We start from the raw sequence: 14,278 nt of genomic DNA, 5'->3' as shown, positions 1-14,278 counted from the left end.
ACTGTTGAATGATTATTGTATTACACACACCCCACACACACACACACACACACACACACACACACACACACAAAGGTTCTTTTCGTTAAGATTGATAATATTGAAATTATTATAAGTATCTATTTACAAGAATACGAACACATATTTAAACCGTAATATAAGTATTTCATTAATATTTTTCACGTATAAAAAAATATTTTATAAAATTTGTGTTTTACTTAAGATTTTTATACCAAATTAATATAACACAATAAAATAAATAATTAATATATAAAATAAAAAATGAAAATTGTTTTAATAAATCTAATACACGACCATTTGTATTATTAAGATAAAATTATTCAAGAATATACTTCTGAAAATAAATTTTTGCAGAATATCTCGCATTCGCATTCTGACAGCTTGACTATCAGACTGCTTTCAATTCTATTGAATGAAATGTGAATAATGGAATATCCATCTATGCTTCACAATTGAATAAAATTTTAGACAAATTGATAATCCAAAAAAGATATAAATATTATGTTAATTTGATTGCAACATGTATTTGTGTTATCAAACGAATTTTGCAATATATTATAATGTCATATATCATATATACGTGTGTATTATTGGATACATAATTGTTGTTACATATTTCTATTATTTAACTTTTAATCGATTTTCTTGTGGAAATATCAGGAGAGCTTATGTCGCAAGTTTTCAATTTTAAAGCAAGATTAAATTTTAACAACTAAGCAACATCTTATTAAATCTTGACAACATGTTAGAATCAAGTTCTAATTTCAAATTGTAAGTCTATTGGAAGAAAGCAGAGTTTTCTCAAAAGTAAGTAAGAAATAAGAACTCTATGAAAAAAGATAACTGAAATATAAAAATTATTGATGTTTCGATATTTTAACTAAAAAAATCTCGAATATAAATAAAAAAAGATTATTAATATTAATGCGATAAATACAAAAATATTCTTTATAAATGTAAATATAATTCATAATTTTTGCATGTTATGAATAAATTTATGACATGCGTGTATGAACAATTTATAATGTAATATCAAATATTCTAATAAATAAAACAATTTTCTAATCGTGTAGAAACATTTATATCATTCATAATTCATATCTCTATAAACAATGTTAACTTATATATATAAATCTATAATATTCTTCTATGAGCACCTGCTTATAACTTTATCTGCTCTGCTTTGTTTTTCTCATTAAAGCATTAATTTATTTTAAGATTTGACTTTAATCCGTGTGATCGTTCGCAGCTCGTCCCTTAATTTATTATATTTTAACGTTCTGTTCCGGATTCTATTCTTCAATTTACATTCTTATCTATTTTTTTTTTTTTACTATTCTTTTGACTTCAACTTATGACTTTCATCATGTTGTACTCATGCTGTGATACTGAGTTAAGCCACCAATTTACTTGTTTGCTATCTCGCAACTTTATGTATAAAAGTACGTTGCTGTGCCAGCCATCGCATTATAATTATGTATTCATTCTATCTCAGACTTTAACCACCCGTGTTATGCAACCGTCGTGGTCAATGTATTCTGGATACAACTTATTTTCTAAGACTTCTCACTCACGTCGTGTACACAGACTGAGAAAAAGCGGAGGAATGTTCTCTTTTATTTCTCGAATATTCTGAGAATGGCTCAAATGTAACACGAAACGTAATACATACAATTCCACTGTTTATGCAACTATTAAATATGTATTGTTTAAGTTGAAATAATCGCGTATTGTTTTTACCGCGCTCCTATTATAAGTCCAGTTTTCCTTACCTCTTTTATTTTTAATTTAGTCCGTTAGATAATAAATCTTACGCGAAAATACATCTCCTTTTTGCTAAATATAAAAAGCGACTGCTACAAAACTCCGACGTGAAAAAAAAACGTGCATTATTACGTGCGCCATTAAACAAGGATATTTAACCCCCTGTCGGAGGGGGTGAGGAAGAAAAAAAAGAAGCGGTTAACAAGCGAGCCTCGAAGTTCCAAGCGCGCCGTATCTTTTATCATAATAGCGCCGGGCGAAAAGTCCAATATGAAAATTTCCGACTCCATCTCGTTCCCTTATTAATTAGCAATTTACTTCCCGCTTACGATCCCACGAACCTGCTCCTTCCCTGCCCCCATCCCCTCCTCCCCATCCCTCTTCCGTCCTTCTTTATCCACCTCTGTCCTTTTCTCCAGATTCGACATTAATTATGCAAGAATTTCTTCTGTCGAATCTCTTCTTGGGAAAGGAGCGTGCCGGTCCCCCGCCTACGAAAGGAGAATTCATTGTCTACGGAACACGCGCCGACTTTCCTCGCGAAATTCAAATTGAATGATCCGACTTTGTGGCCGGGCGCGTAAAGTTTCCGCGGTACGTGCGCGAATTTTCGTTCCTCTATTCGCTCGGAGGAAAACTCCAGGCCGCTTGACTGGCTGACTGGCTGGCGCGGCCTCCCCGGGCGTCGTTGCGAAATCAAATCGATGGAGCGTCCGTCAATATCGAGTTAACGTCGATTATAATTGTAGACGTGGACGAGGGAAAGAGAGAGAGCGGACCGCGTTAATTGCTTCGTGCGGACACCGCGCGACGAAAGGTGCCGTTTCAATTTTTCAATGCGCGAGCCCCGCTCTACTTTTTCCGGTGTTAACGTGTTTTTGCGAGAGCTTCATTTCACGGAAAGTAGAGTTTGCTCCGAGCGGAATGTTTTCCAACGTTAGATTTTCAGCGGAAGAGGCGCAATGTAAAAATACAATAGACACATATGTATATCCCGTAAAGTTGACGTAAAATCGCAGGGAGATTGATTTTTTGTGAGAACATAAATAGAAGATACGAAATATAAATTTGTTCTCGCGTGCACGAGGCTCTATTTAAAAAAAATTAAATTGTTCGAAAAATCCGTAAAAAAGTAATATCGCCTCTCTTTTCCAACCTCGCATATTCTTCTCACAAGAACCTTATGTCATACTTCGCCAAGTTAGAAGGATCATATCGCCTCTCATGCTATACTTCATTTTTCTCTTCAGAATTCTTATAAAGGAAAAAAAATGAGGAAAAATTAGAATAAAATACTAGACTAATTTCCAGTTCACTAGAAATAATAACGAAAAAATTAATTTACAAAAAATATATGTAAACAAATAAAAATACAATTACAGTTTTAATCTTTAAAAAACTAAATTATTTCTTGTTATTTGAAATATATAGTCTTTTATATCGAAAAAGTATTAAAAACACATTTGAACGTAGCTTCCTGAGAAACATTAGAATTTTAAAATATATTTTGACAGTTTTTCGTATATAATTTTCAATTAAAGTAAAAAATCAACATTTTTATGCTTTTTATCTGCCATTTTATTGCGATTATATTATATCTCAATTTATTTCCAAATTCAAAACGAGCTAAAAAACAAGTCACCACCAGTAGAAAATCACACTTTATGGCATATCAAACACATATGTATAATGTATAACTCATATATGTATATATGAATTATATATCATATATATATGTATATATATTCGTATCCTACTAATTAGGAAACTTTCTTCTCTCTGTCTGATGAAATTTTCAGGTCCATATCAAAAGGTTTCCATATCAAAATATCCCCCGGCCGTTCAAAAGTTAATGATGTTGCATTTTCAGTGTGGTATCTGCATTATTGTTTTCAGAAGCGAAAATCCGGTTCGTCTTGGCGAATGGGTCGAAGTTCGGGTCTCTAGGACAGGTCGTTTGGCATCCCTAGAAGTTGAGGACGACCCGTCCCAGGAAATCCTGGCGCCCGGAGCGTTCACGCAATTATCCTTACCGCTGAACCTCTATTTAGGCGGCGCGCCGTCCTCCGACATGTACTCGCCGAAGATGAAAACTACGGCCAGCTTCGTCGGCTGCATTCAGACGATCGTGCTGAATAATCGCGAGGTAAGAACACCGGGATTATACAGGCTGCTCCGAAGTTGCGCGCTAGATAATTCTACCGTCGGAATGCCTTCGGAGTTTGAGCCTCACTGGTATGGTAGATAAGATGTTGAAACTCCCACTTGAATCACTTTAAATCTCTATCATTGTTATTCTGGCATTTCTAAAAATAGGCCGAGATGAATGTAGACGTGAGAAGCAAACATAACGTATAATTACAAGTTCAGGAAATCACTAGTAATAAGGCGAGCAAATAAATATAATAGTAATAATTTAATATAAGATTTAAATTTAGATAAAGTATTTAATTTAATTAAGCTAAACTCCAAAGTTGAACTCGTAAAAAGCTCTCCAACCTCGCTTTTCAGAAATATTCAGATCACATCTTTAACTGGAAAAAAAAAACTGGTTGAAAACTGGTCGAAACGCACGACTCTGAATTTTTCATCTCTTTAATAGCTTGTTATATGCGAGAGATGAAAAAGAGAAGCAATCAAAAGTTCATCATTTTTTGAATTGTGTGAAGATTAAATCTTTTTTTTTAATAGAAATATTTCACCTAATACAATCAAATTTTGCTTTCTTTCCCGTTTATTATTTTGACCAAATATCATTATTGCCGTTTATATTATTATTACTGTTGTATCTGTAACTATTACAATTTTTCGCCGTAGGTGGGTATCCTAGCCGAAGCGTTAGGCGGGGTGAACGTAGGAAATTGCGGGCACGCGTGCGAGGCCAGGCCGTGCGGCGACGCGGAATGTCGGCCTCTTCGCGAGCGGTTTACCTGCCGGTGCCGTCCAGGGGTACCGCACCCTTGTCCCGCACCGGACGATTATACGCCGCTGGTCCCGCCACCGGCGAGAGCCAGCAGCAACGCCGTTACGTCCGTGAGATACGAGAGGGCTGTGCCCAGCTTCACCGGCAGCGAAAGCTACCTACATTACAACGACGCCGATACGATGAAAAGGTACTCAAAAATAATGAGTGGCATATTTCAATAGCAAGAAGTTCTGATGTACCCACACTCCAAATCCAAGTGTGTAAATCTGTAGTCACTTTTTACGCATTTATACGCGTGTTACATTTTATCTGTGTTTTACAGTTAAATGCATATTTTTTAGACGCTTACACATATTATTGTAAAATTAAGCGTGTGAAAATATGCATTTAACTGTGTAAAACACAGATAAAATAAATAAAAATATTCACACGCGTATAAATGCGTAAAAAGTAACTACAGATTTACACACTTGGATTTGGAGTGCATGTACATCGAATATCTTTAAACAAAGTCACGAATTTTAGAATTACATTACAATTATTCTCTATCTTTTCGAAATCTCGAATAAATTTCGAAGTAAATAGACAGTTTTTTTTTTTCTTTAAAAGTCGCTTCCTGTTTTCGCGATATATTTGCCGTCACGTTTAAAATTATTTATGATATACGCTTCTCTGCACGACACTCTCTGCACGAACGTATTTACTCGTCAACTGACACATTTTCCACCCTCGTGATTTCGTGAAGTACATTGGCGATCCGTTTTTTTTGTGATTTAAAAATCCTGTTGATTCGTTTATTAACACTTTATTTATGCGAGCGTGAAATAATCGGTAGCACGCAAAAGTTCGGTAAATGTCAAAGCGACATGTCGTCGGCGTTTGAAAAGCGAGTGGGGCGGTAAACAGCGTTACACGTTGCACTACACAATCGCTCCTTGACCTGATTTAATAGCGCTGCGTTTAGTTTATCGAGCGTTCGCATCACGCACAAGTGACAAGTGAGCGATCTGAAGAAAAATAATTTTTATTTCGTCAGCTAACTTTCTTTAACTTACGTATAATGGTTGCCTAATTATTTTGACAAGATGAAACTTTTCAACGCGGTGCTTTAACAGCGTCACTCGTGTAACGTTACTGCAAAGCGTTTGTATGTCAATATATGTGCTGAAATAAATTAAAATAAATTAAAATAATGAATGGTTGCTAATAGTTCTTATTGCAAAATTGAATTATTTCTCTTCAAATTGAGATCTTTCCTCACATTGTGCGTTGTCGCATTAATCAATTCTTTTTTTTTTTTGCTTTGCTTTCCCATTAAAACGTTCTTGTTGCTGTTTGCAGGATAATCAGCTATAGGGTAGACATCAATATGAGATTCCGCGCCAGCAGCAGCAGCGGCCTACTGCTGTGGAGCGGCCGCCAGTCGGATCCTCAAGAACAAAGGGACGAGAACGACGACTTCCTCGCCCTCGGCCTGGATCACGGTTATCTCACTCTCGCGTATAATTTGGGTTCCGGGGAAGCCGTGCTGCGGTATAATCTCACGCGATTGGATGACGATCTGTGGCATCGTATAAGGGCTGTTAGGTAAGAACAAACGCTTTATGTGCTTCGTTACCCAATCCTCCCTTCCGCTTGCATGCCTATTTTCATAATATTTATTTATTTATTTATTTAACACGTTGATCAATAAAGGGAGGAGACACTAATAAATGCGTGACAATATTCTAAAATTCTTAAATTTACTAATTAATTATTATTTTTACAATTATTTGACGTTTTATTAATAAAAATATGCATATTTAGATGATCTTGATTTCATCACGAATTTAGTTTATTGAAAAGCGGTTAATGTTACAAATTAGAAAGCTATGACAATCTAGGAAGATTCGATTTTAATTTTAAAAAATGGACATAAATTCGTTAAAAAATTGTTAGTCAAGAAATATGCAGTTTCCATGTACGTATGCAAGTAAAATATTGTGTGCAAATGTTGTTCTATTTCCAATTTTCCATATAGTCCGTGTGGCTTGAGGCTACCATTTAAAATGGTACTATTTCCATGAAATTTCATGAAGGAAGAGAATATTTTTATAAACATTCATGTATTAATCTGCACCGTTCTATATTTTACCAAAAACGAATAAAAAATACCTGTGTCCACCTTTTTCCAAAGCAAATCGCTTTTTATTAAAACCGGAGAAAAGAAAAATGTTTATATTCGAAATGGGTCATAGAGCAATGAATAACATTGACTTTTTCTAGAAACGAACAATGGGCATCTCTCGTGGTAGATAGCGGTACCGGTGTCTCAGCATCTTCTCCGGGACAATTGAGACAACTGAACACCGATACCGGTCTTTACGTTGGTGAGTAATCAAATTTTATGTCATTACTATCTCATAGATTTAAATTTATTTGAAATCCTAAAATATGAACTGCTGGTGGCAATATTTCTCTCTCTCTCATTCTCCATGGCTTTACAAAATTCTCAATCCTCATAGAGAATAAAAAAGATGTTAATTGATGTGGTTAATCGTTTTAAAGATCCTTAATAAAAATATGCTTTAGTAATTGTAATATTTTTTACAAATGGAATAAAAAGTCACGCTTGCATTTTTACGGATTAAGCTGCACATCTTTCTACGGGAAAGCAAATCTTTTCACGGAGATTCAATTTGCTCCGTAGGCGGTGCACCGGATATCGTGAGGACAACGGGGGGCAGGTACACGAAGGGCATCGTGGGTTGCATCAGCGACCTCGTGCTGGACTCGGACTTTTCCGTTGCTTTGTCGTCGCCCGCACAGGCAACCAACACACACTCATGCATCCCCTGAAATAGAGATATCCGTGCCGTCCGACGTCAGGTGGTGTTGTCGGGTCCATCCCGAAGCTAGGATATGAAAATTTAAGGATAACGTATCGTACCGCGGCGAAATAGCCGCGGCAGATAGTGCTCCGCGAAAGTGCATCTGTGTCTCTCGTGCATCCACGTGCGGCCGCGTGTAATACCCTACACGCGGCTCATCATTTTTGTACAGACTCAACCCTTCCACAGGTGGAACTCTCGAGAAGATGGAGATCGAGTGGGTCGGCAACCGACCATCGTCGCGCGCGGCCATCGACTGGTAGGCGGCTTTACTGTAAATATTAGGGCGATCCGAGATACCGCGGAAATATCTATCACTTGCCTCGCGGCATTGATCCTTGGCGCTGCGACTTCCTGTTCGAGCCTTATGCTCGGCCCGGTCTTAGAAGATTCGATCGAAGGCATCGTGTAAACGACTTTTTCGACGGCAAAGTTATGAGGGATTGCGAAAAAAATCACGAAAAATGATGTTCCCTTCCTCATAAAGTCGCTAAATTATTGCAATCGTTCATCATTGTAGGCATTGCATTGTCTTATTTATCCGAAAGTTACAATACTCCACTTTATCGTGCTTCTCGAGAACTAAGTTCATTATAAAAGAAGTTTTTGGGTACAACTGCAGTTTGTATAATTTCTAAAAATCTTTTCAAAAAGAATGAACAAAAAATGATAATTAAAATTAAATATATAACTGAGAAATATTAAATGTGCAATGAAAATCTTAAAGTAGAACCATTTATTTTTCACAAAAATCTCGCTGCTGTAAGGAGAAAGTTAATGTAATCGTGCATGACAAAATAATATACTTTGACGTGCAATTAAATTAAACAAGTACAGCAGCTTTTCTACTTCCATTCTTCGTAAGTAATTATTCATTAAGTTAAAAAAAATTTATCTTGCTTCGCTCCACAGTTGGAGTACTTTTCAACTTATTTTTTCGTCTAATTAAGACTTAAGTACTGAAGATGCTATTAAAATCTGAACGGGAGAGTGCGAACCAAACATAAATTGCACGACGAAAATAAAGAAACTTGTTTGTTATACGACCTTTAATATAATTTATTAATTAAGTGGAATTAATTATTGTTGTATGATGTCCGTGCTATTTTTCGCGCAAAAGTTGCGAAAGAACATCTTTCTTATTATTGTAAAATTTACAGTATGCCTATTTTTACAGAATTACAGTAAAATCGATCATAGTTATCTTGCGGAGGCAAATTTAAATTAAATAAAGATTATTCAAATTAAACGAAAATTCTCTGCAATTTTTGCAATCGTTTCCTGAAAAATTAACATTCGTGCCGCGGTAAATTATAGCCTTTCGCTCATGTCTGTTCTTAAATTGAGTCGAGGGATAATTTAAAACGGAATGGATTAAATTAAAATTGGCAGCAATTACGTTTCGCACGGGTTAGGAAAAGTGAAACGCAAATCAAACTAAAACTTCCACCCGACGCCCATAATTAAACCACCATACTATTAACAATTTCAACTTTGCCCCATATCTGGATATTAATAGTTGCCTCTCTCGAAAATTATTTCGTAATTAAATTCGCATAAATTAGATTACGGTTGTAATGAAACTTATAATAATAACAATGTCTATATCGCGGCGATAGTGGAATCAATGAAGCAGCGAGAGTGCTTCATCAGTTTAACACTCTACAAAATACAATTTCATCCGAGAATGAATCCTGTAACAACTGTTTACAAACGTAATTTAAGTTACGTGAGCGTGATATGAGAGAGGATCAGGATTCGCGAGAATGTTGCGTAGAATCCGAAAAAAAAAAGAAATGGAAGTCGTCGCACCAGGATAATGCCCGGCCGGATATAAAATTTGACGAAGCGCGTCTCAAAGACGGCTTTCGGCCTAATAAGATAAAAAGTATGTAGAAAAAGCAACCCCTCCGCGTCAATTTTGATTATTCCCTCCGACCGGATGTTATCTTCGACACGAGGTGTCATTACCTTCGATCTTTACGAGTTCAAATTAAACACTCATCAAAAAATTCGGAGCGTGTTTGGATCGACGCTTGATAAAAAAATCTAAATTAAAGGAAAATTCAAATAGAGAATTTAAAAAAAGAGGTGCGAGAGAAAAATGAAAATACTGCTTGACAAATAAAAATTTCATCTCGCGGAGTTAATAACATTAATTACTTTAATTGTACTGTAATGTACCATGTTTATTATTCATTGCTGCTGTACGCTGTTTTAATTCTTTCCAAATGACTTTTGTTTCTATCTCTTTTAAATGCTTTTTTAAAAATTTTAATAGCACTATAATAATTTTAATACACGTTTTAAAAATAAAAAATGGTAAATAAAATATTCTATATGCAATATATTTTTTAATAAATTATATTCTTGATAAATGTGTAAAATTTACTTTAAAAAATGCTGTTAGCAAAATAATATTCCATAATAAATACTTTGCTTAAAACTTCACTACTTAAGAATGACGTGGTATCACTGTTGTAATGGGAAAACTACTTATCTAGCGCCGATCCAGACAGTGTGTGCTCGCTGCTCCTACGAATCATTGCGCATCGCAACTTTTCTAATGGTCTTAGGATTTATCACGATCTTTTTCTAGGAGCTAAGTCACAAGCGCAGCTATGAGCACGAGTTTTAGTTCCACGACGATATCGAGGTTAAATATTGTGATCGATACGAGTAAACTACTAATAAAAATAAGAGAGAGAGCTATGCCATGGACCAAACACCAACACTTGTATCACCGTCTATTCCAACGAGAATATATAATACGTAAAATGCAACTTCAGAATGCAAAGTGCATATCCTGATGACAAAATGCGGGACTCGCGTCCTTCATAAGTAATCTCATCCGGTGTGTGTTGGGCAAACTTTGCAAATGATTTATGCAATATATATATGAATCTTTAGCCATTTCGTCCGTATAAGGCGCCATATCTCAAAGATATTTTAAGAGTATAATTACAGCAATATCTTTGCAAGAATTTGCCGTTTTATGTTAGTGATAAGGCAATTTTTTCTTCATTATAATTAAACAGCAAAGACAACTGAAATAATTGTTGGCACCTTTGCATATCGTGAGAAATATATATTTAAATTGAATTAAACGTAAAGAAGCAAAGAAGCAAAAGCCACAACTAAGTTGCTTAATTAGTCATAATTCTATATGTATACGAAGTATTTGCTTTTCATGACTTTGAGCGATGAAAGTAACAAATTATCATTTTAAATATAGGATTATTCAGCAACTTAGCTAATGTCATTTCTCACTTAGTAATAATTAATTTAATATTAATTGACATTCAAGATTTTGTTCAACGAAGGAAAGCGAGGAAAACGAGAGGATAACACTTTTACATATACGTATAAAAAAAAAGAACAAATGATATCTTTATTATGCAGATCGTCGCATATTTTTTTATCTTCATAGAGCGTTTCACTCAATCCTATGAACACAATTTAGCACTACCGGTCGGAAAATCCCAGGTCAATACGTATACACATCCTATCTCACGAGGAAAGAGAAAAAAAAAGTGAGACGGAAATGAAACGGAAAGAAATGAGGTGGCATAACGTAAGGCATAGAGTAATCGATGAACTTCACTTTGTCATCGCACGAAAATGATTTAAAAAATGACCTACTCAAACACACACATCATAAAAGCAATCGGCTGTAGTCAATTTTGTACGGATGTTATTTTCGGGACTAAATATAATGATATATCAAAGATGGGTGGTAGTCGGTAGTAGAAAAATGTAATAATAATATACGATTTAACTGATTGTACGTCGAGAATTTAGCAAAGTAATTATCGTTCTCATTAATCCTCTCACGTTTGAACGTGAAGAAAAATCAAAGCTTCAATTAGCAAGAGGAGAGTCCTTTGGATTTATTATCGTTTCACGTGTGAAATAATTTTAGATCTTTCTTAATAATGTGTACTATTATTTACTTATTTACTAGTTGAAATAAGAAGTGTTTAGTGTGTTTCAGTTTTTCAAATAGAAATTAGTTAAATTATTTTAAAAAAATAGGCGTTGAACGACTTAATATATGTTCAATGTCTTAATTAAAAATATTTTTTTTTCACGCATGGAACGTGTATAACGCGTGGGAGGATTAAAGGCACTTTTTCTAGTGTAATTCAATGTACAATTTCGCGTAAGTATTCATTGAGTGACTTGAGGCTTTTGTGTTACGTACGTTAAATCGTTTTGTATAGCATATGTACTCTCTGTTTCTTCGCGCTAGCAAGTAAACACGCAGGAATCCTACACGGACGCGGAGAACTTCTCGGGAAGTCCAAGTATGTTCCGTTGATTTTGTAATTGCAACGCATTCAACTCGGAAATATGGTTCCTGGACGCATTCCACCCAGTACCGTCGGAATTGCTCGAAGTGTGCAACCGCCGCGTATAATTCGAATATTCGATAATAATATTGCAGCTGTGGTAATTATTCCAAAATGGGATTTCTCGAGTATCCGCATGCTTGAATTGCGAATATTCGGGTTGATAATTATTCTATTACTCCCCAGCAGCAAACAATCTTACAATAGCAATCAATTATCTATAGCGTACAAATTTTGAAAGCGATTAAATTGTAACTACATAAATTAAATTGCGATTGCTAATAAAAAAATATTATTTGTAATTGAATATTCGCTCTAATTTTCTCAAATTGAGATCAAGTGTTCTAAAAGACGGTTAACTTAATATACTATTGATAATTATTTCAACTGTAATATTCGATCTAATTTTCTCAAATTGAGATCGAGTGTTCTAAAAGATGGTTAACTTAATACTATCGATAATTATTTCAACTATAAATATCTGGGATTTTTTTTCAAAGCGTGGAATAATTATGCGATTGCCTTTTGAGCATTCGAATATTCGACGGCAATTCTGATCCTAACACCAACGTACGATAGTAGACCGAAGCTTTAATTAATTAGCGCTTGCCTTCGCACTTGTCGTTTCCAACTTTCAAATCGTGCGTTTTTCATTCGAAGATCAAAAAAAGAAAAGAAAGATTTCACACACACACACACACACACACACACACACACACACACACATCCATTATGTATATATATATATATATATATATATATATATATATGTATATATATAAGAATGGACGATCCTTCGATAAAGTGTGAATGAGAGTCCTTACAAAAACACGAATGTGATCAGAATCTTTTGTTTTAATATTTAAATGTGCTATATTGAGCATAAAACAAGAAACTGTCACTTTATAAGTTGCAACAGTTTCATTTGTGAAACGGAATAACTTCTGCAGGGTTGAAATCGATCGATAAATCAAACTTTTAATTGTTTCCCCCCTGCAGAACTTGATCCGGATTTATTTACAATATGTCAAATTAAGTGGTTTTCCAAATTTCTGAAAATTTTTAAGAAATATTCGTAATTTTAAATACGCAAAAAGCAATATGTTGAATATTTGACGTAATAAAACGTTCATATCTAAATATAGTAAGCAAATAGTACATATTATTTTAATAATATGAACTAATTGCCTACTGCTGCCTAAATAATTATATATAATTTCTTTAGTTAATAAAGTGTATAGTGCAGTCGCGTTGAGATAACTGATTTCAAAACGCGTGGAAAAATCACTTTAAAATATTCTAAAAAATTTTGTTAATATGTAATTGCTAATAATAGAATATACATTTCTTTATTAAAAGAATTAAATCAAAGTCGATTGAAAAAATTTAGATTGAGAAAAACGGCGTCGCTTTTATCGATAAAATTGTCTGACGATAGTTAAGTGTTGCAATTTTTGCACGACTATGATACGATCTATTAGATAATCAGATCTGATCGGATGTAACTGAAAAGCATCTGAATGCAATTTTCTTTTAAAAAGGAAATTATTATTATTTCATCATACTTCAATTCTTTCTATAAATGTAATGTAATATTTTTTCAAAACTTTTTCAACTATTTAGAACAATATTCGTAAACAAAATTTGTTATATATTTCTTTAATATTTTTTTTATATGAAGAAATAATAACTAAAATGAATTAATGTCAGTGATATTAAAATTGTCAAAAATTATTTAAGAAGTGGTTAAAATTCTAGACAAATGTAAGCAAAATCTACGTATGTAAGGGATGCCGTTTTTCTATGCGGGTTTTTTAATTTTCAGATTTAACTCGAGTCGGTGTACCTATCGTAGAAAGATAGAGACAAGCACATAAAAATTGGTCTCGAATTCGCTTTTTAGAACGTCACAGCTGACGAAAATTACTATCCGTGTCGATTTGATTGTAGAAGAAAAGCGATAAACACAATCAGACGTTCGTATTTGATTTCGAGCACCGTACAAGCACATATACATCGAAGTTGTTTCTTATTACTTTGAGTATATACAGGATGAGCTGTTTAAACGATAATACGGAGGTCAAATAAAAATATTATAGACAAAATAGAAAATTAAAACTATGAAATTCATAGAAAGGAATATATTTAAAAGCTATTTAAAATTAATAAAAATAATTGATAAAGAAATAAAAATACTCCACGTTCTCGTTAAAATAGCTTGTCCTACGTCCCTCGATGTAATTCTGCGCGAAAATAGTTTACCTGAAATTCTACGAATTTCAACCCTTTCGCCAGTTTCGTTTATCGGAGACATTCATGAATGAATGACGAAGAAATTTCCATGC

At 34.2% G+C, this 14,278-nt stretch overlaps 1 protein-coding gene across 1 annotated transcript in view; it reads left to right on the top strand.

Moving 5' to 3' along the window:
- The window catches only part of LOC105459397 (pikachurin), a 115,730-nt gene extending 106,356 nt beyond the window's left edge, over positions 1–9,374 (top strand). Inside the window, exons 11-15 of the mRNA XM_011705378.1 lie at positions 3,682–3,931; positions 4,603–4,898; positions 6,053–6,298; positions 6,977–7,080; positions 7,401–9,374. Of these exons, the coding sequence (XP_011703680.1) occupies positions 3,682–3,931; positions 4,603–4,898; positions 6,053–6,298; positions 6,977–7,080; positions 7,401–7,549 (1,045 nt within the window). The 3' untranslated portion in view covers positions 7,550–9,374. The remainder of the gene's footprint in view (positions 1–3,681; positions 3,932–4,602; positions 4,899–6,052; positions 6,299–6,976; positions 7,081–7,400) is intronic.
- Positions 9,375–14,278: the final 4,904 nt, after the last annotated feature.

The sequence above is a fragment of the Wasmannia auropunctata genome, unplaced genomic scaffold (assembly GCF_000956235.1).
Source record: "Wasmannia auropunctata unplaced genomic scaffold, wasmannia.A_1.0 LD336101.1, whole genome shotgun sequence".
Lineage (NCBI taxonomy): Eukaryota > Metazoa > Arthropoda > Insecta > Hymenoptera > Formicidae > Wasmannia > Wasmannia auropunctata.
Note: the sequence above shows the minus strand (reverse complement) of the source record. Positions and strands in the feature narration are given on the sequence as shown.